The 22,755-nt window shown below is 37.2% G+C and overlaps 1 protein-coding gene across 2 annotated transcripts in view; it reads left to right on the plus strand.

Moving 5' to 3' along the window:
* Positions 1-20,845, plus strand: part of LOC107733519 (SH2 domain-containing protein 4A-like) — a 22,285-nt gene extending 1,440 nt beyond the window's left edge. The window contains exons 2-9 of one of the 2 annotated variants that reach the window (XM_016545171.1): positions 3,393-3,674; positions 5,077-5,399; positions 9,014-9,161; positions 10,832-10,949; positions 12,130-12,171; positions 12,292-12,333; positions 15,561-15,792; positions 19,616-20,845. In XM_016545171.1, the coding sequence (XP_016400657.1) occupies positions 5,228-5,399; positions 9,014-9,161; positions 10,832-10,949; positions 12,130-12,171; positions 12,292-12,333; positions 15,561-15,792; positions 19,616-19,842 (981 nt within the window). In that variant the 5' untranslated portion in view covers positions 3,393-3,674; positions 5,077-5,227 and the 3' untranslated portion in view covers positions 19,843-20,845. The other variant, XM_016545172.1, reaches the window with a different exon arrangement.
* The last annotated feature ends 1,910 nt before the right edge of the window (positions 20,846-22,755 follow it).

Here is a 22,755-nt window from a genome sequence, read left to right on the forward strand (position 1 = left end):
ACAATGTGCACAAGCCTGAACTATAGTTGCCAAGCTGGAAGGAGTGAATGTTTGAATGCACTGCTTGAATGTCTCTTTTAGGCATCTAATAAAGTCCCTTTGACAGGCCTTCAGTTTTGTTCATCTGGTCTGTTGAGAGGTGCGCCATCTCGTGGCTGAATTGTCAAGAATTATAATAGGCTAGTATTTGACCAAAAGTTATCCAATGCACTAGATAAGTAATATCATTTACTCATTATGTCTGTAAAGAAATAACCAGGCATGCATAACACAACCCATAGTTAGTATGTTTTAGTAGCTATTCAATATTCATTTAGTTATTCTTGTGATATGAGTAATTTGCTCATGAAAATACAACAGTCCTTTACTATACAAATGGATTCCAAGTTTCAGATCACTTTTTCCATTCAGCATGAAAGACTTGATTTTATTCTGTGGCTTGCCCCTTGCTGTGAGCAAAAGGACATGTGATTGAGGTTGAAAATAACAGTCCAACATTCCAAAACATTTATGTCTAAGCTGATGCATAAGTGTGGTAGTTTTGAAATGTTATTAAAGATTGGGACTATTTCAAAGAACAACGGAAAACAACAAGCACCAATGACGTAATGGTAACTGTGCATTACGCAAGAAATGCGCACAAATAGATGCTGACATTTTTCGTTATTATATAAATTACTATATAAACGGAAGATGGGTAATAATGTTTTAGTAATAAACAATAATGTTAACAAAGCAATAAATATATTTTTGTACTATTCTTTAGTTTTATTTTATTATATAAATTTAAAAAATCTTGATGCTACTCTTTTATAACAATAATTCATAATAGTTCATACAGTATATAGTATAGTAACTATTGTGAACAATGGTTTACAATAGTTCATATAACAATAGTAATCTATTTTTTTTTTTTTTTTTAATATTATCTAATTTATAATAATTATTATTTTTTAAAGGTACATTTTTGACAAAAATGTTCATAGAACAGTATAGTTCATATAACCAGAGGCTGGGGCAGTCAAGCTCCAAAAGGGCAACAAAAAAAAAAAAAAAATTGTTTGATGAACAGGGTTAAAGGAATAGTTTACCCAAAAATGACAATTCTGTCATTTACACACCCTCATGTTTTTCCAAACCTGTTTGAATGTCTTTCGTCTGCTGAACACAAAAGAAAATAATTTTAATGAATTTGAGTAACCAAACAGTTGTAGGTCCCCACTGACTTACATAGCATTTTTTTTTCTCCATACTGTGGAAGTTAATGGGGATCAGCAAATATCTGGTGATAGAATTTTAAGGTGTGGTGGTGGACTAGCCCTTTAAATCTAGTTTTTTGTTTGTTTGTTTTGTTTGTTTGTTTCCTGAATGTTGCATCTCTCTAATCTTATTCTCCATCCCATATATTCAGATTTGTGTGTGTGTGTGTGTGTGTGTGTGTCATTTGATGCTGCACATCAAGGTGTTCTTGGATCTGAATATGATTGCTAATTAAACTATGCACTTCATTAGTGGAAAAATGTAAGTAGAAAATAAAATTTCTGTGGTGTTAAACAAATGCTTTGAATGACTTAGAATTTTTACATATTTAGATTAACGCGACAACATGGTCCCTATCATGTTCTTGTTTTAAAAAGAGCCGTGTAATGATTCTTAAGAATTTCTCCTTTTAGACGTAGGCCAAGTCATAGAAGTTTAGAACAATATGAGGGTGAGAAAATTGACAGTTACTTTTTTAGTGAACGATCCCTTTAAATCAATGTTTTCAGGTCCACTCATAACAGACCGGTCCTCGAAAACCAGTAGATGGCGCTGTTGATTAAACTTCAGTATTTAAACCGTAACGAAGCAAATGCAGACTACATTTCCATATACAGATTTCTCCGCAAGAATAAAAATATTTTGATTTCAGTACACATTTGCAAATTAAAAACCGTCATCTGCAATGTATCCAATAAGAACTGAGAGAGAAGAATAAGATTAAAAACAAGGGAAGCTGGATTCCAGAGTGGCTGGATGCATGTCAAATATGACTGGAAATCGTAACGAAGCAAATGCAGACTACATTTCCATATAGCTACAGATTTCTCCGCGAGAATAAAAATATTTTGATTTCAGTACACATTTGCAAATTAAAAACCGTCATCTGCAATGTATCCAATAAGAACTGAGAGAGAAGAATAAGATTAAAAACAAGGGAAGCTGGATTCCAGAGTGGCTGGATGCATGTCAAATATGACTGGAAATTTGTGCGGTCAAAACAAAGAATCACTTATTTATTAATTAACCTAGAGTATCACTGCACTCATTACAGCAGTAAAACTATTTCTGATAAATAGTACAGATTAAAAAAAGACAGTTTCTTGCACTTGTGCGCCCTCTGGTGTGAGATTAGATTAAAGCAATGCGTGTTTGAAAACAGTGTTGACCATGTCTTTTTTTATTTTACTTGAAGGGTGTTTTAGCAAAGTCTTTAAGCTTGTAAATCAGTGTCCTTCCTGTATGTTAATTTACAGGAAACAAAGATTTATAAGAAAATAACAAAGGGGAGTTTTGTTACAGTAGCCTATATGTAATCATTGGGAGAATTTCACTGAAAGAGGAAGTGCCTTATTACTTGCCACATAGCGTGCAGTTGTGTTTTATTTTTGGCACTGAAAATGCACTGAGTAATGTCAAGATCGACTCTCAGTACACATTTGCAAATTAAAAACCGTCATCTGCAATGTATCCAATAAGAACTGAGAGAGAAGAATAAGATTAAAAACAAGGGAAGCTGGATTCCAGAGTGGCTGGATGCATGTCAAATATGACTGGAAATGTGTGCGGTCAAAACAAAGAATCACTTATTTATTAGTTAACCTAGAGTATCACTGCACTCATTACAGCAGTAAAACTATTTCTGATAAATAGTACAGATTTAAAAAAGACAGTTTCTGGCACTTGTGCGCCCTCTGGTGTGAGATTAGATTAAAGCAATGCGTGTTTGAAAACAGTGTTGACCATGTCTTTTTTTATTTTACTTGAAGGGTGTTTTAGCAAAGTCTTTAAGCTTGTAAATCAGTGTCCTTCCTGTATGTTAATTTACAGGAAACAAAGATTTATAAGAAAATAACAAAGGGGAGTTTTGTTACAGTAGCCTATATGTAATCATTGGGAGAATTTCACTGAAAGAGGAAGTGCCTTATTACTTGCCACATAGCGTGCAGTTGTGTTTTATTTTTGGCACTGAAAATGCACTGAGTAATGTCAAGATCGACTCATCCTCTTAAGTGTTTTTCTGTAAATTCCTTTGCTTGAGTGATGAAGTTCTGTGTCATTTTCTTCTTCTCCTTCAGCCGCCCCTCCTCCTCTCTCCCAAACTCTCTCCCGCCTCTGTCTCTGTTAAACAGGATGCTGCTACAGTACTTCGTTTGCAGTGCCAACAGCTGAGGTCTGCTTCCTGAGTTTCCCTCCAGCCTGAGAGAGTTACAGGAACAGAAAGGAAGTGTGTGTTTGTGTGAAGGCAAGGGACAGTGTGTAATGTACGTTTGTTAGAGAGAGCAAAAGAAAAGAGAGAGAGACTAAGGAATGCTGTGATGTCACCAGTTAAGTCATACACAAAGGCAAGAAGGACACACAAGCACTCACTCTCCCTCTTAGTAAAGTCTGCCGTGGAGCGTCCGCACCCAGCTGTGAGTACATTTTCCTTCACACACAGGCTTTTTTTTCTTCTCTTTCCAACTTTCTTTCTGTTTGCCGCCATATCTAGACGTTAACTGCAGTCTGTTAAATGTGTAGGCAGGCAGGCAGGCAGACTTTTTTTTTTTGTCTCAGTCACCGTTGCTGTTGTTGCGGTACTTTTTTGGGTATGATGTAATCTCAGGCTTTTTTAGTTGTGGACGCCCGTCGTTTCTCCTAAAGAGGTCACAGCATGCAAGCTCAGTTGTGGCCAAAATAAGACAATTTTAAAATAGAGCATGTCTTGTGAAAGGAGGGGGATCTGCTTATGACAGAAGCGAACCCCTGTTCCTGAGGAATCCCCTCAGTCAGGCCTAAAAAGAGCTGGGAGACCATGTGTTTGAGTAAAAATATGCTCTTTAGCAGAGGTTTCTTAACTTTTTGACCCCCAAATATATTATTATAATATATATAATATTAGCCCCTTACTAAATTACAAAGCCTGCTGCGTATTTTAATGTGTAAAAAAACGGTTTATACTCTGTGAGGGGGAAAAAAAGTGTGGTATTATAAAGACAGCATATGTAATAAATAAAATAATCGCATTTTATAATGTAATTATACTAAAGCATTTAAAATATTCTTTATTATTTGAAATCTTTGTACTAAGTTGTCAGTGTTACTTTTTCTATATATATATATATATATATATATATATATATGTGTGTATATATGTGACCCTATACCACAAAACCAGTCATAAGTCGCATGGGTATATTTGTAGCGATAGCCAACAATACATCGTATGGGTTAAAATTATAGATTTTTATTTTATGCCAAAAATCATTAGGATATTAAGTAAAGATCATGTTCCATGAAGATATTTTGTAAATTTCCTACCATAAATATATCAAAACTTAATTTTTGATTAGTAATATGCATTGCTAAGAACTTCATTTGGACAACTTTAAAGGTGATTTTCTCAATATTTAGATTTTTTTGCACCCTCAGATTCCAGATTTTCAAATAGTTGTATCTCTGCCAAATATTGTCCTATCCTAACAAACCATACATCAATGGAAAGTTTATTTATTCAGCTTTTAGATGATGTATAAATCTCAAATGTAAACAAAATTGACCCAGGGTGACTTTTGTGGTCCAGGGTAACATATATGACAACCCTAAAAAAGCTTATTTTTGTAAATAAATGATCATTAAAATTTTCTGATGCACCCAAATTGAAAACCCTGAAAGCAGTTTTAAAGCTTATTAACAAATAAACTAAAAGATTTTTTGACTTCTCATTTCACATGACACACAAAATGTCTGAAGCTGCACAGGAAGAGAGAGAGCAAACAAACCATTAAAGAGATCAGATTGCTTCCAGATGTTGTAATCTGTCATTTCTTCTGACAGCGTGTCCCGTTTATGGCTGCTAATTAGTGATGAGAGCTTGTGTGTGGTGAACGGACCGAGCTGGGCTTCATCGTCTTTACCACCATCATCCTCGTTCTGAAGGACTGTTGCTGAATCTCAGGATATAATCAGGTGAACCACACACACGGCCATGCTGCAGCAGATCTTGAACGACATGTACATCGACCCGGATGTGCTGGACGCTCTGAACGACGAGCAGAAGAAGACTCTCTTCCTGAAGATGCGCGAGGAGCAGGTGCGACGCTGGAAGGAGCGAGAAGAGAAGCTGGAGAGGGCACCGCTCAAACCCAAACCAAAGACAGGTGGGCACTGGGTTTATATAGCACCATTTAAATCTAAAGCAGATATGTCATGTGATCTATGCATCTTATTGAAGTGAGTTCTTTAATAACTTTTAATACAGTAGAATAAATTTTACAATTTTATGTATTTAATTTAAACATAGTTTAATCAGTGCTACAATATTTCCTCTGTATATTTACTCCTGGATGAGACCATTTTATTCATCATTTAGCAAGATTATTATTATTTATTATTATTATTATTTTTATTTTTGACCATCAGAAAATCCTCCTAGCACAGAACGGTAAAATCCTGACCATCAGGTTTATTTTTTATATTGTATTATATTATTATTATTATTATTTATAGTTGGCTTTTAGTTGTATTTTGTTCAGTTGCAATTGTAGTGTATTAATAATTTTAATAATATTAATAACATTATTATTATTATTCCCTTTTTCCATACAATTTTATTATTATTATTATTTATAAATTTTTTTAATAAATAAATTTTAAATTACATTTTTTTAATTAAATTTTTTTTTTTACCATTGACCAGCATTTTTAATTGTATGGGGAAAAACAGCATTGACATTTTGTTCCACATAAAAAAAAAAAGTCATGAGTTTAAATTGACAAGGTGGTGGGTAGATCATTAAAACGCCTTATAAAATTACAAAACAAAATTTAAGCAGATCATAGATTTAGACATGATCCTTTTCGACTGAGTATGGCAATTCTGCAAGAGACATGCAGTTGACTTTTTAAAAGAACAGTCATCCTGAAGTTAAAGTTCTTTTGCACCATGGTCATAATGCAACTCACCAGGATCTGTCTAGATTAAAGATCTACAACATCCTGAGGTTTGAATGTGGGACATTTGAATTACTAATGCAAATCTTTCATCAGTGCGTTTACCATTCCCACATCTGTAAGCCACAGAAAACCGCTCTGGCTTTTTATTGCTGGCTTTAAATGACTTAATTTAGTCAGAATCTTAATGTGGCACATGACTGAGTCAGGACCGAATAGCTGAGCTGAAAGCTCATTACCACTGTGGTACTGCAGACTTCACGGAAAAACATCTTCAGAATAGGTTCACAGAGGTGGACACAGATGTTTGGACAACAGAAAGTGCTCTGAAACACAAGAGTAATAATATTTGAGAGCTACTGTGATTGATGCTGCCACTGGGAACATCTACGTCACTGACAAGACACAAGACCAGACAAGTTTAAGAAGGTGTCCAGGCGTCAATAGACAATTGTCTTGACCGATATTATCAGAATCTCATATTAGTTAAAGGATCTCCTCAGTGTGACACTGAAACACCGTAAACAAGAACTACGTACAACATGAGGGTTTTTCCCTCAATTTCACCACTTTTTAACACTGAAGGTCACAGACATCACAGAGACGAGACTTCCGTGAGGAGGACAGCTGGTAAGAGGGAGGAGTAAACCGCTGAGATATGAGAGGAATGCATCTGAGAGAGAGAGGGTATCTGAAAAACCGTAAAAGAGACCGAGAGCTGCGAAAAATTAAACAAAAGAATGAAAAATGAAACTTTACGTTGCTTAGCCAAAGTTACACCCGTTTAAACTGGTTAGACGTACAGAGGGCTTATGGAATCTGGCATATCGGCTTTGTTACTGGAAGAGCCAGAACTTTGACAGATCATCTTAAACTAGATTAGTCAATGAAGTAAAAATATTGCAATGCAATGAAAGTTTTAAGTGTCCAGAAACTTTTTTTTGTGCCACTGTATAGCCATTCCCTTTGGGTTTATAAGGAAGTTCAATGCAATAATTTAGGTTGACGTGTGTAACTCCAAGAGGAAGTCGTCTTTGCTCAATAACAAAGCAGTTATTATCAGGTCCCTGAGTTTCAGACCTCAGAGGAGAACAGCAAGTCCTTTATCTCCTTGAGACAACAGCAGCTGTTCTTGCAGGTCAATGGTTTCCACAAGACATACTGATACAACATCTTGACTGCTTCTGTGCAACCCTGTCCTATTGACCATGGTGTCTGTTAGCAAAGTGGATAAAATTTCAAAAAGTCATTCAAGGTTCTGTCACACAAAAGTACAATGCCATAATAAAATAACACAATAAAGGGAGTCTCTGGAGACATTCTGACCCTTGCATTGAGTGAGCAGGCTACACAAGGCAGAGGAAACACTTTTGTTACTGACCCAGTTTTTAGAGCAAGAAAAGAAATGTCAGCCAGGCCAAGTTCCATTCCCTCATACAGATAACTGCCAACAAAGCAGGAAGTATACAGGAAACGCAGGCGCTCAAAACACACTAAGGAGGAAGAAAAAGGGAGAACAAAACCAGTCATAAGGGTCAATTTTTTGAAATTGAGATTTATACACCATCTGAAAGCTGAATAAATTGTTAGGATAGGACAATATTTGGCTGAGATACAACTATTTGAAAATTTGACCCATACAATGTATTGTTGGCTATTGCTACAAATATACCCCAGCGACTTAAGACTGGTTTTGTGGTCCAGGGTCACATATAACAATATAATTCTTGAGCAGCAAATCAGCATATAATCCTGAAGGATAATGTGGTACTAAAGACTGGCGTAATGGCTGCTGAAAATTCAGCTTTGCATCAAATAATAAATTACATTTTAAAATATATTGAAATAGAAAACCGTTATTTTAAGTTTTAATAAAATTTCACAATATTACAGTTTTGACTGTATTTTTGATTAAATAAATGCCGCTTTGGTGAGCATAAGAAACTTCTTTCAGAAACATTTAACCAATCTTACCGACCCCAAACTAAACGATAGTGTATGTTAAAGGAGAGACCAGGGCTAGTAGCACATGTTAAATGTTAAGTATAAGGTTTTGAGTAAAAAGGTTTCAGTCTTAAACTGCTGCATAGACTTTATCTCTATTATAAGTTGCAGTTTTGTTGTCATCACCTCTTTAAGGCCCAACATGGATAAAAAAATGAAGAGTCCAAGACCATATTTTCTATGGCTTAAATGAGCTGGTCCCAATCAGCACTTTTTTAAATATGTTTTATACCTTTTAAGCATTCAGTGGATGAGCCTCGTTTTATTTTATTATTTTATTTTGTCTTGACTGGGATCACGAGCGTGTTAGTCAGGCTGTTCAACTGGAATCTTGTTGTTTTGCCATAAGGCCTGCAAGAAGAACCAGTTCATCATGGGAGGGTTTCCTTATTTTCTGTCAGACTTTTTCTTCAATCTCTTACACAGTACAAGTCACCTTTCTTAATTTTTCAAATTGTAACAATTTGTATCTCATGTTGTATAACTCTGTATTTGGCTGCACCATTTTAAGGAAAGACTTGGCAAGTAGTTAATTAGCTTCTCTTAAAGGAATGTGTAGTGAGGAAATATCGTTTAGCTTTATTTATCCAATAAGCAGCCTAAAAATGTTTTTCAATATTTCTTCCTTTTAACATATTTAATCTTGTTATGGTTGAGTACATTCATAAGAACAGGAAACATGATGAATAAATAATTCTGAAGTATGATAATATCTTTAAATATGTAAATGAAATTACTAATCTAGGCTTATTGTGTTTCAAGTAGGCTTACCACTAAGACTCTCTGCTTTTATTTTTCTCTCTCTCTCTCTTTGTAGATAATGGCAAGAGTGTCAGTTGGCTGCTGGGACGAGATGGAGATGTACAGGTCATTGTCATTGGAGAGATGGATGAGCTCAAATCCTCCAAGATCATCTATTCAGGGTTTGGGGAGAGAAAAACGGCCAGCGTCCTTAACAATTCACAGTATGGATGTTGTGCTGCTACTGAATAAAAACAAATTATATTTCATGCTATAAACCACCTATAATATGAGCTTTGGTATCATTAAAATTGCATTTATTTTACTAATACACAGTAATAAATACAATAATAAATACACTGCCCGTCCAAAAAAAAAGTCTCACACTCTAATATTTAATTGGACCGCCTTTAGCTTTGATTACGGCACACATTCACCGTGGCATCGTTTTGATAAGCTTCTGCAATGTCACAAAATGTATTCCCATCCAGAGTTGCATTAATTTTTCGCCAAGATCTTGTATTGATGATGGGAGAGTCGGACCGCTGCGCAAAGTCTTCTCCAGCACACCCCAAAGATTCTCAATGGGGTTAAGTTCTGGACTCTGTGGTGGCCAATCCATGTGTGAAAATGAGGTCTCATGCTCCCTGAACCACTCTTTCACAATTTGAGCCCGATGAATCCTGGCATTGTCATCTTGGAATATGCCCGTGCCATCAGGGAAGAAAAAAAACATTGATGGAATAACCTGGTCATTCAGTATATTCAGGTAGTCAGCTGACCTCATTCTTTGGGCACATAACGTTGCTGAACCTAGACCTGACCAACTGCAGCAACCCCAGATCATAGCACTGCCCCCACAGGCTTGTACGTTAGGCACTAGGCATGATGGGTGCATCACTTCATCCGCCTCTCTTCTTACCCTGATGCGCCCATCACTCTGGAACAGGGTAAATCTGGACTCATCAGACCACATGACCTTCTTCCATTGCTCCAGAGTCCAATCTTTATGCTCCTCACTGATAAGTGGTTTTCTTAAGGCTACACAGCTGTTTAGTCCCAATCCCTTGAGTTCCCTTCGCATTGTGCGTGTGGAAATGCTCTTTATATAATAGCTCTTACTTTCACTATTAAACATAGCCGTGAGTTCTACTGTTGTTTTTTTTACGATTTGATTTCACCAAACGTTTAAGTGATCGCCGATCACGATCATTCAAGATCCAGGTGGTGATTTTTTTTGGGACGGGCAGTGTATAATTTACATATAATTTACACTACTGTTCAGATGTTTGGGGTCAGTGCTTTATTTATGTATTTGTATGCTCACCAAGGGTAAATTTGTTTATCAAAAGTACAGTAACAGTAATCAGTAAAATAGATAAAACTCATATACTTGTAATATATTTTTAAATGTAATTTATTCCTGTGATAGCAAACCTTAATTTTCAGTCTTCATTATCACATGATCCTTCAGAAATAATTCTAATATGCTGATTTGGGAAACATTGCATATAATTTATTATTTTATTTATTTTTATAGAAACTTTCCTTTTTCAGGAAAGTTGTAAAAAACCGTGTTAATTATAACTGAAATATTTTGCAACTTTATATATGTCTGTCGTCACTTTTAATTAATTTAATGCATCCCTCCTGAAGCAAAGTTTTTTTTTTTTGTTTTTTCTGACCCGGTAGTGTAAATAAATGTATGTAATTTAACAATTTTTATGTTTTCATTTCTCTTATTTCTCAGGGTGTATAAACATATCAGAATAAAACTAATGAGCACATCTGTAATGAATATCTGAAATATATTCTGTCATGAAGAAAACGTGTTTGACTGTGAAGGGCGTATATTTGTGTGTTGTGTTTTCACATGTCTTGTCATGTATTTCAGCAACCAGCCCAGCACTTTGAAGAGCAACTTGATAAACCGAACATCAGCAGAACCTGTACGATCAGGGCGAGAAAACCTTCCTCCTAAAGTACATTCAAGAGTTCAGCTCAACTTTAAGGTGTGTTGCTCACGTGCGTGTGTTTGTTTACTTCCACATTTGCTCAACTCTCAAATCGGTGCCGCTGTGTATTCATGCGGCTGTGTGTGTAGGTGACCTTCCTGTTGCCGCCATTAATCTCGGACACAGCCGAGGGGCAGCGAGACGGACTTTCTCCACAGGGAGAATCATCGTTCAACAGCCAAATAAATCACAACCTCCATCTCTCCCTCTTTTTGCTCCTTCCTTTCCCCTTTCCTCCTTTTTTCATTCCCTTCTCCTCCAGTATTCCTTTTCATCCTTTCAACAAAAAAAACCTCCCACACCCACCCACCCCTCCATCTCTCAGGCACAACAACTCTTTCATTGCGCAGCTCTTTATGGCTCCATCTCTCTGCTCATGTATTAATATGTTTGTCTGTGTGTGGCCAGTTGGCGTCTGTGCGATTTTTGAACTGACAGACAGTCCAACTTATGCGGTAACACCGTGTCCTTAACAGGAATGATGCGACAATTTTCCAACCATGTGAAAAGCAATTTGAAGCAGTCTGAGGTGATGAAAACGTATTTGACTTGATATATAATGCACTGTTATGAAAAGCAGGATTTCAAACCAATGAGATTTTAGTGTGGGCGGGGCCACCCGTCACAATGCCGTAGAAATATGTAGACTTGATCAACAGAATTTCTTGTAGGTTAGGACACAAGTGCTGTGATGTCATCTTTAATTAATGTGTGTGAGTTTTACTGTGTCTTGGTCAGGATCGCGGAAACAAAGTGTTTTAAAACGGTCTGTCAAAGGTTTTCACTCTATATGTGGAGATCTCCCCACCTTCTCTTTCCTGTTATACTAAGGTAGGTGGGTGGGGGGGTTGGGGGCTAGCACTAGGGTTTCCATGGCAACACCGTGCACAGCAAACGCACTCCTGGGAGGAGATGTGCTGGCCAGTATCACCACGCTATGATCCTCTACTTGCTAAACAAACATCTGTCCCTGTACATCGGCACATGTGGCTCATGGTTGCCAATTAGTGAAGAGCCGCACAAGAGTCACAAAAAAACATCTGAACGCCTTCAGATTTTTAACTGATCATAAAGTAGATGGGCTAATATGATTATTGCATCAGCTTTTATTATGATAAAATGATACATAGGAGTGTGGAAGAGTTTTGCTCAGTCTGAAGTCTTTTTGTTTTCACAGGACAACAGTGACAAAGAGTTAAGGACTCTGGCGCCTCCACAGGTGTGTTTTGGTATTGCAGCAGATATGATGTTCAACAATGAGTGTGATGTTTTGTCACAACACAATACTTTAAAATGAGTGCAGTCTATTTTGTAAATGTCTTCTCATAATATTCTGCAGATGCCTGTAAATGAAGAAAAGCCATCAGCACCTTTAGAAAATGTAAGTACCTTGATTAATATGTGACCCTGGACCACAAAAAAGTCTTAAGCCGCTGGGGTATATTTGTAGCAATAGCCAAAAATACATCGTATGGGTCAAAATTATTGATTTTTCTTTTATGCCAAAAATCATTAGGATATTAAATAAAGATCATGTTCCATGAAGATATTTTGTAAATTTCCTACTGTAAATATATTAAAACTTAATTTTTGATTAGTAATATGCATTTACTAAGAATTTCATTTGGACAACTTTAAAGGCGATTTTCTCAATACTTCAATACAATAATTCCAGATTTTCAAATAGTTGTATCTCAGCCAAATATTGTCCTATCCTAACAAACCATACATCAATGGAAAGCTTATTTATTCAGCATTCAGATGATGTAAATATATGTTCTATAATCTATTTTATGACTGGTTTTGTGGTCCAGGGTCACATATGTGTATTAGAACAAGTATAGTTTAGTAGAGCTGTTTTCATACCTTTTTTTTCATAAATATATCGGTGATGAAAAATAACATTGGACATTTTTGAAAATAAGGCATTCCAGTAACTGACTAAGAACCTTTTCATTGCCGTTAAAGTGAAATATCTGAACCTAAACATAGGAGCCTGATAAAATAATCATTTAAAAATCTTAGACTGACTTAGAGGTTTTGCATCTGAAGTCTCTCTCTCTCTCTCTCTCTCTCTCTCTCTCTCTCTATATATATATATATATATATTAGGTATAGAAGTTTTTGGTACAGGGAATTGAAACTCTTCACAATTCCAAGTAATTTTTCACAACCACAGCCCCGTCAGACTCATGTGATATGCTATATGACCACAGAGATCTTATTTAGGCTACAGGCCGCTGGAAAGTCCCGCTATCTAACAGCCTCTGTTCATTGACATTACTGCCGTTTACCACAGAGCGGATCAGCATATTATGAATTCTCTGTCCTTTCTTTCTTTCTGTCTGCCTGTCTGCCTTTTTTTTCTGGAAATACTAAAACTATTTTAATTTTAAAACCGTGAATGTTTTTCTTAAATGTGTAAGAAATATTTATTCTGCACTCATGCACTAATATTAAGAAATTATGAATATACTAATTTAATTTAATTTAGTTATACATTTATTTAATTGAATACATTTTATATAAATAATAATGATGATGATAATAATAATAATGTAATTTGTGATGTTAAAAATTAATTATAAAAAAAAAAACCTGTTAATATTAAATGGGTCAGCATATATTCGACAGTGTAGTCTCGTCTACACTGACACCAACACATTCTAATTTTGTCGCGTCATCTGCTTGCGGTGTAAACATGGTGTCTGTGCAAAGGAATGTCCTCCCCAGAATGTCGGTGGTCTCTTCTGGCACTCTGCTCCGGGTTGGAGGGGGGCCGGAGGTCAGAGCAGCTGTCCTTGTGCTGTCATCTTGAGATCCTTTTACCCTCAGCTGTCGCTCTCTGCCACTCCGATCACACCTGTCTCAGACTCTTGACCCCACAACAGCTGAACACAACACACACTTTACACACTGTTTTAGATGAGTGTGCAAGCATGAATCTAAAACTAGTTCTTTCCGAGTTGGTCTGCTTTGCAGCAAATCAGAACATGTCATGCAATTATTATTCATGAGCAACCTGATAATTAGTGTCCCTCCCAATTTTTGTATCATTCCCACACCCAGAAGAATAAAACTCATGATGTATATATGTAAGCCTGATTGATTGAGATATATAAAACATATTGTAGCTCGTCTGAAATGCTGAAGGACGGTATGGAGCATTGCTCTCAGTGTGTGGCCTGTGTGTCAGAGAGCATGAGGACAGTCAGGCTGTGTGTGCTCTGCAGGAGGACCTGAGAGCCCAGGGGCTGATTTGGGTCCCTGAGTTCTTCAAGAGCAGATGGTTGATAAAGTTGATCAGGGAATTAAAGCGGGCGAGACGGCGCGCCTGTCAGTCACAGATGGGATGGGATTGTGGGACTGTCCCCTGGGGTTTGGGCAGGGACCTCTCTTTCCCTCTTTTTTTCATTTCTCTCTCTTTCCATCACAAATTGATCCCTTAATATCCACAAGCCCCTGGGCAGGGCAAGTCCTTGCACATCACACGTTTCTCTTCCATCTCGTGTGTGTGTGTGTGTAAACACTAAACACAGTCTGTGCTTCTTACAGTCCAGGCTTGCAATATCTGTTATCTTTGGCAGCTCCAGATGTATTTTGTTTTGTTTTTAATTTTATATTAGGCCATTTTGTTTCATATTTCATTTATAAGCTATTTTATGTATTGTTTTTCAGCAAAATGTTATTTATTTATTATAAGCTGTTAGTAAGGCTACTATTGATTTTAGATTATTTTATTGGCTGATCTATTTTATTTTAGACTTTCATTTATTTTAGGCTGTTTTATTTGAGGTCATTTTTAGGCTACTAAATTTTATTTTAAGCTATTTTATTCTTTGTTATGTTTAGGCTACTATATATTTTCAAAGCTATTATTTATGTTTTGTTTTTTTAGGCTACTGTATTTTATTGTAAGCTAATTTATTTTTAAGATGCTTTATTGTAGGTTCTTTTTAGGCTACAATATTGTATTTTAGTCTAATTTAGGCTATTTAATTTTTTAGGCTGTTTATTTTAGTTTTCACTTAGGCTAATGTGTTTTATTTTAGGCTATTTTATTTTTTAAATAAAAAAAAAAATAGAAAGTGTTATTGTTCAGAGCTTAATCCGTTATGGCCCAGGAGATCTGAAAAACTCACTGGATTATCAGCTTTGTCTTAGATATTCCTCCTAAAATTCCTTAGGACAAATATGAGACGGATGAGATGCTTGTTGACTTGATGTGAATATCATACACCAGGTAATTTGGTCTGGGAAGAATCTGATATTTGACTTGATAGTCAAATCTCTGCTCACGGTTTGTAACATTGCTGAGATCTTTTTAAACATTATAGGAGACATGTGAAATAGCTGTGGTCAGTTTCTCAGGAGACAAATCTGAGAAGTGTGAGATTTTAGCTGAAGTTCCCATTTGCTCTATATTTAATCTTGTATAGTCTACAAGAAATAATCAAGACATTAACAAGATATCGTCTGTGGGTTTTTTCTTCCTTTCCCCTATGGGAGGTTTTAGGACAGTAACATAGTGCTCGGTTTAAAACCGAAGCTGGATATACAGTCCAACTTGTACTTCTTTTATAAATGGTTTATTTGTTTCTATGGCAGGTATCCCATCAGCCTCAGGAGTCCAAAGAGGAGGCTGAGTCAGTACACTCGGAGGATGACTCAGCACTCTTGTCCTCAATTTGCTATCGGGCCCACTCGAGATCTTGCCTCTTGACACCCTCGGCTCTCAGCAGACCTGGCCATACAGACAAGGAGGACAGGACGACCAATCAGCTGCCTGACACCTCCAGACTCCGCCCCCAAGACACCCCCAAACCACAGATCAACAGAGGTGAGAGTCTGCTGTTTATGAATCCTTCCAGACTCCCAGTGTGTGTGTGTGTGTGTATATATTCTATTCCAATTGTGTGTGTGTGTGTGTGTGTGTGTGTGTGTGTGTGTATGTATAATTCCTTAGTCAGGGAAAATTTTTGCTGATCTTTCCTTTGCTAATCTGAGCATGAATGGTTTTATTTGACACTGGCATCACATTCACTGTAATGCTGGTTTCCATGACTTTTACAGTAAGACATTTGATTTCATTTTAATGCAGTTTGTGAGAGAGGTTTATAAGTGGCCATAAAATAAAACGGCAATGAATATATTATATTTTGCTGAAAGAATATAATGACAATAAAGCACATTTTGTTATTACCATAAGAATTATATTTTCATTAATGTAATATGAAAAAACAATTTATATAATATGAGAAGAATATTAATGTGCTATGTAGCCTTTAATTATGCTTTTTAATAAAAATAAATAAGTCTTATTTTATGGTAAATGAGAATTATCATTGAAAATAATAAGAATAGTATAAGTGAAATGTCAGGATGCATTACAGTAATCAGAATTAAGAGGAATTAATTGTCCTTCTAAAGGTTTATTTTCATACTAGGTCTCATTTTTATGCAAAATATAATGTACTTTTTTTATAAATTGTAGAGTATTATTGTGCTATATAGCCTCATAAAAACTCTTGTTTTACTGTAATGCAGTCTTCATTACCTTACAGTACAGGAAATGAGAATCATCATGGGAAAATAATAACAGTGCAAGTGAAATGCCAGGATGATGCATTACAGTAATGAGAATTGGAGGGAATTAATTGCCCTTAATTGTAAAGGTTTATTTTCATACTAGGTCACTTTTTTTATTTTTATTTATTTATTTTTTTTAAATGCAATTGCTTTTTTGGGGTTAAATATGAGTCCGACATTTCTTGTCAGCTTTCACAAGATCGCCCTTTTACAAATAAAAATGAAATTCAGAATATAATAGAGATTTTTTGAAAAGACGTGTTACTGGAAGCTTTATGATCTGGCAGGTCTTTTTCTAACAACAGGAATAAAGAGGTTTAAAGGCAGAAACAAATGTCTTTGAAATATTATGACTGATTTCCTTGGCTGCTCATTTGTTTGAAATCTCTTCTAGTTCGTTTTAAAAACGATATCTTGATCATCTCCTGGGTGGTTTTTAATGACCATTTGTTCTAAACACTATCCTGGTGGTGTGAATCACCTCAACAGATGTTATGACTCACTCAAAAAGCTCAAATTACGCCATCCAGTGTGTGTTATTAGGGATTACACTTCTGTAGTTTCTATCGACGCCCCCTGCTGGACACACACATGAAATGCAACCTATAAACTCTCCCAAAGCCCTCACATTACCTAGGCCAGGTAAGGTTAAACGAGCACTTTTTGATCTAGAGATCATCCAGACTACATATTGTTGTAATTCAATGCTTGTAAAAATAAAACTCTGTAGAATGTGTGGATAACTACATGGGAATGTTTCATCTGTGTGAGCGTTTAACTTTGTAGTGGGATCAAGAGCGTGTAAGTCAAAGGAATGTGTGCGAATAGCGTGTATGTTCATCCTGGCATGTGCGTAAAAGCAACAGCTTCCCACAGCTGCTTGCTTCGTCTCTGCATGCACGTGTGTGTGTGTGTGTGTGTGTGTGTGTGCTTCCCTTCTCTTCACCTTCAGAGGGAAGGACACACATTCCAGCGCTGCTTCCCGACTCTGGCCCTGGGCGACGCTCGGCCGGAGCTGATAAGTGACAGGGCCCCCAGCCTCCGCTCGGGCCCCCTCCCCACCTCCTCCTGGCAGCCGTGACCCCCCCGCGGCCTGGCTCAGCGCACAGACGTGCCGCTCCGGAATTCTGCCCTCTGCCCCACTTCTAAGAGGTGGGGGCATTTAAAGAGATAGCATGCTTTTGTGGCTCATCTGTTCTGTCTGCATAAGATGACTGTGAAATTGGAAACATACTGTCGAATGCATTCTCGCTTTCACAGACACGCCCGGCAGTTATTGACAGGGCAAACAGAGAGCGGTTTTCGTTGCGATCAGGTGCTTACAGGCTTTGTCACAAGTGATTGCACGGCGAGGCCAGCGGGGGCAGTTTTGGCCGGCCTGGACAGAGTTTGGTTTCAGCTTTTTTTTTTGTTTGACAGCTCTGTGAAAGCGTCTCAGGTTCGGAGAGGTTATGGGAGGATGGAAAACGGCAAACGCCGCTTATTATTTTTATATTTTTGAAGAGAATTTTCTAGACCATCGAGATTTGCATGCGTCATTACTACTACTACTACTACTACTATTATTATTATTATTATTATTTTGAAGACATCATTTTTATTTTTATTTTAAAATATTTATTTAATTATTTTAGGACCCTTAAGAGATTGCATTAAGACAGTTTCCTGATGAATAAGCAGTCTTAGTACTTTTAAAATAATTGTTTTAAATGTATTAATATATTTGTTGTATCGTCTTTATTTTTTACAATTTGTTTTTATTTATTTATTTTGTCAAATGGTTGTTTTCATGTGATTTACCCAAGTAATAGGTTAATGAGAGAGAGAAGAAAAAACAAGGTCGAGAAAGAGAGAGAGGAAGGGGGGGAGGGCAGAAAGAAGAAGATGGGGCAGAACTTGAGAAGCATGTGACTTAAATAAGAAATGCATCAAACACATGTGGGTCATATTTTACCCCCCAAAAACCAAAAGGAAAAACAAATTATATATATAATTATTATTATATATATATTTTTCAGGTTTTTGCTTTATAAATTACCATTATTTCTATATTATATTTGTATTATTATCTAGATAAAATATTAATTATTATTTTTATATTTTTGAAGAGAATTTTCTAGACCATCGAGATTTGCATGCGTCATTACTACTACTACTACTACTATTATTATTATTATTATTATTATTATTATTATTATTATTAGACATGTGGGGGCGTGTTTAAACGAGGCATTTTAGGAGGGCGTGGACGAGTCTTAACTTTTATAAAGAATATCTCTTTGGGTTTGAGACTTTAGTCTTTGCAACTTTAGGGATCTTATCTATTCACGAACGGCTTGTAACACTCCAAAGAGAAAGGAAAACTTGAAATTGCATCATATGACCCCTTTAAGGGTGATGTTTTGTGATTCAGTACTGGGACATTTCCACTGACACAGCCACATGTGGGTTCGTGTCTTTGACCAGGGTGTGTGAGTATGCGTGTGAGAGAGTTTGCGAGGGGGTAAAATGTGTGTCATAGTTTGTGTGTGTAAAGGAGAAGGGGTATATGTGTTTGTGAGAGCGAGCGAAAGAGAGCGGACGCACTCACACATCTGTGTCCCCTGGGGACGTGGCTAAAAATAAGCAGCTCCTCAAGCCTTCTGGTGTCTGAGCAGCGTCTGTCTGCTCTCCGCCGCCATCCCTGCGGCCCTCCTCTCCTCATCTTCCATCCCTCCATCTCTCAATTACACACACACACACAGTATAACCGCACACATACGCACAGTCTTACGCACCCATAACGTGTACACATACACACACACACACACACCAACTACACCCAGCTGCGTCCCTGCTCTACTTCCTGCGCCGACGACCTCCGGTCTGGCAGTCTGCAGCCCAGGAAAAAAGAGCCAGAGACACTGAAACGGGGCGGGGAAAAAAAAGGATAGAAGAGAGTGCGAAGAGAAGAAGCGAAAAATTTAGTGAGGGAAAAGTGTAAGAATGTTTTGAAGTTGTCACCTATAAAAACAGACCTTGAAGGTCATAAGTCCTTGTCTCATCGCACTCTCTCTCTCTCTCTCCATTTGCAGGTGATTTCCGAGTGGTCGCTGCCTCTAAACGGGCGTTTTCTGTGGATGTGGGGTCTGAGGTAGTTGAGGAGAGCTGTTTGGGACGAGGACGGGTTGCTCAGCTCATGAAAACCTTCAGTGTGTCCAGTGAGTCTCCGCCCTCCCAAACGCCGCCCCATGGCAACAAACCTCCAATCCCAGAAAAGCCTACCCACTTGAGGCTCCGCCCCTCACCCTCTCTCAGGTAAACAAGGGACCAACCCCAAGGGATGCAAGCCAGGGGTCTTCTTCAGTGGCTACATTTGAAGGGTGTGGGTGCTTAGACTCTCTCAGGAACTTGAATGTTTTGTTACCAAAGTGACGTAAAATAATATATATATTTTTTTTTATATTAATGTTTTTCTTTATTTTTGATTTTTTACATGGTATGAGTGGTTTGTAAAACTGTTCAGCAGGAATGAAACATCAGTCATATAGCTACATCGCTCAAACTTTCGGCAGTAGTGTTGACCTGGCTGTATCAATAAACTGCACTTAGATGCATGTTTACAAGTGTGTTTCTGTCTTAAAGGGTCACATGAAATCTTAATTACCAGTATAAGACTGAGTAAACTCCAAACAAAACCAAATCATACTAAACTAAAGTTAGTCATCCCATTAGTCTGTTTTATGCATTTTGCTTCCTTGCATCATGAAGGCTGGAGCATGTATGAAGGTATAAGTGATCAAACTATGTTTTTGCTTTTTTGCAATATCTAGAGGGCAGGGTGGCCAATATTATGCCCATATTTACTGTACATTACAATTTCTATATAGCAATTAAGATGTATAGAAAGTGGCTGGATTGAATTGCACAAACATTTTATACAGTATTTACTCGATTCACTAAAAATATCAGAAAATTCACTGACCAAGTTACATTTTGGAACTGACACTACATGGAATGACCAACTGTGCCAAATATCTGATATGTTGGTCTATAAGTGCTGGTTTTCTCATAGCCATACCTTTACTTTGAGGTTGATGGTCTTATTGTATTCAAATTTTCCATTTTTGGTAATCAGGTCAGTAGGGCAATGGTCACTTTCATGTATTTTGTTTTCTCACGGTCACATTTGCTTGCACTTAATTCTGTTTTTTTACGTGTTGTGATCTGGAAGAGTTTATATAATTACTCTGTATAAGGCTTGAATGTCCTGTCCACACATTCAGGATAAGTGTGGGATATTGTTTACTGTAATAAAATGATCAAACCTCCTTCAGCTTCTGGTTACAATTTTATCCTCAGTGGCTTGACAGGCTTCAGGCTGTGTTTATGTTCAACATGTGCTTATGACAAGCATTTACTGGAGTCATCTGAGGTCAAGTCATGCAGCCAAGAACATTTCATATCCTCTTCACTGCACATCTAATTAGAATATATAATGGTTTTTGTGCAATAAATTACTGTGAATCATGCATGAAAGAGCTGACGGGCTTACAAGTTGTATAGATTGTAAATACTGCACACATCAAAAGCCTTTTAGCTGCCTTTGGTAGTCTGGCTATAGAGTGAGCTCTTCTCTTGGATGCCCCCTGCTTGTTGATCACAGTAAAACAGAGAAAGTTGTAAAAATAAGTGAGGGTATCAAGTCAGATAAAAGTACACAATAACACTTCATGTTTATAATAAATAAATTGTAAGAGAGTCATTAAAACACTTACATAACACTACTGTACTTATCACTAAAACTTACACTAGGACTTACTATTTGAGCTTTCATTCAGTCTGCTGGCTGCCAAATGCCTCTGCCTCTAGTTTTAAAGGGGTGGTTCACTGGGTTTTTTTCTAGGCTAGATTGTGTTTATGGGGTGCAGTCTAACATGTGTTAATGTTTTTTTTTATTTTTTTTTAAACATTATTTTTCACATAATTTACCTTTATTCCACACCGCTCTGTCCCTTCTCTGAGAAACGCGCTGATCATTTCTGCATTTATGAAGCCCCTCCCTCAGAAATAGGCGATGGGCTCTGATTGGTTAGCTAGCCCATTGTGTTGTGATTGGCTAAACCGCCTCTAGTGTGCATCTAAATGCCCCGCCCCTCACCTCAGCGGCATGTGCTCCGGTTGTATTGTAAACAACATCGTCGTTAATATCGCTTAACAGTTCGATTGAGAAGCAGAGGATATTATTGAAGAGGATCGTGTAGAACCTGTGCAAGCACAGTAGGCCTATGTTTTTTGTGTTGTTGTTGTCTCATACTTTTAGATATGCTGTCATTTGTAAATGCTACTGCTTATGTTAGCTTTTAATATAAGGTTTTATCCTGATTAAAGCTTTAATACAGTACGGCAACTGCACGCGCATCCATGTTTAATGCTTCTCATAGCTATGTGAAAATAAGTGTATAATTGGAACAGTTCATTGTTGGAGCTGAGCTGAATGAGAGAGAGAGAGAGAGAGATGCAGAGCATGTGTAGAGCAGGGGAATGCGAGGAACAGTATTGAGAATTGCTGCTTTTTAGAACATTGATTTTGAAACTTGTGAATCCATTAGAATCGTTAGAAGACAGAATCACGATTCATATATGAATAGATTTTTACGTGCACCTCTAGTTTTCTCTTCCTATTCTCTAAAGCAGCGCAGCATGGCCTCGCCCCCTTTGCTGCCTTTTCCTAACATGTCTACTTTTAAACGAAGTAAGTCATGACGAAAACAAATATTATGTGACAAAGTAATCAGTATGAAACCAACGCGATGTCAAGTCTTGGCCGTCGCCCTCATTATCGCTAATGTGACCACGCCCACGCGCCGATCGCGCTTTTGTTATTACAATAGTCCATGAGAAACACGCGCATGTAAACGCCCACATCACAGCAAACACAGCAGCCACGTTTCCTCAAAGTACACTTTGCTGCTTTTCCATATCATTGCCATACAAAACAAAACTCTTGAAATATAATGATTATGTTCGAACATTTGAGGGGACACGTCCCCAAATTACAATAATGCTACTCCCCAGAGTAACAAGTGTTTTAAGCACAAGTGTTTGTAGATGTTACTGTGAGTTACACAAGATAAATTTTTTCTAAGTGTGTGACATCATCTAGATGTTTAAATGCATCATAGGCCCTGTGTGATCACACACACCAGCTCACTAACCAATCAAAAGATGCGGG

The sequence above is a fragment of the Sinocyclocheilus rhinocerous genome, unplaced genomic scaffold (assembly GCF_001515625.1).
Source record: "Sinocyclocheilus rhinocerous isolate Xijiao unplaced genomic scaffold, SAMN03320098_v1.1 scaffold69, whole genome shotgun sequence".
NCBI classification, from domain to species: Eukaryota; Metazoa; Chordata; class Actinopteri; order Cypriniformes; family Cyprinidae; genus Sinocyclocheilus; species Sinocyclocheilus rhinocerous.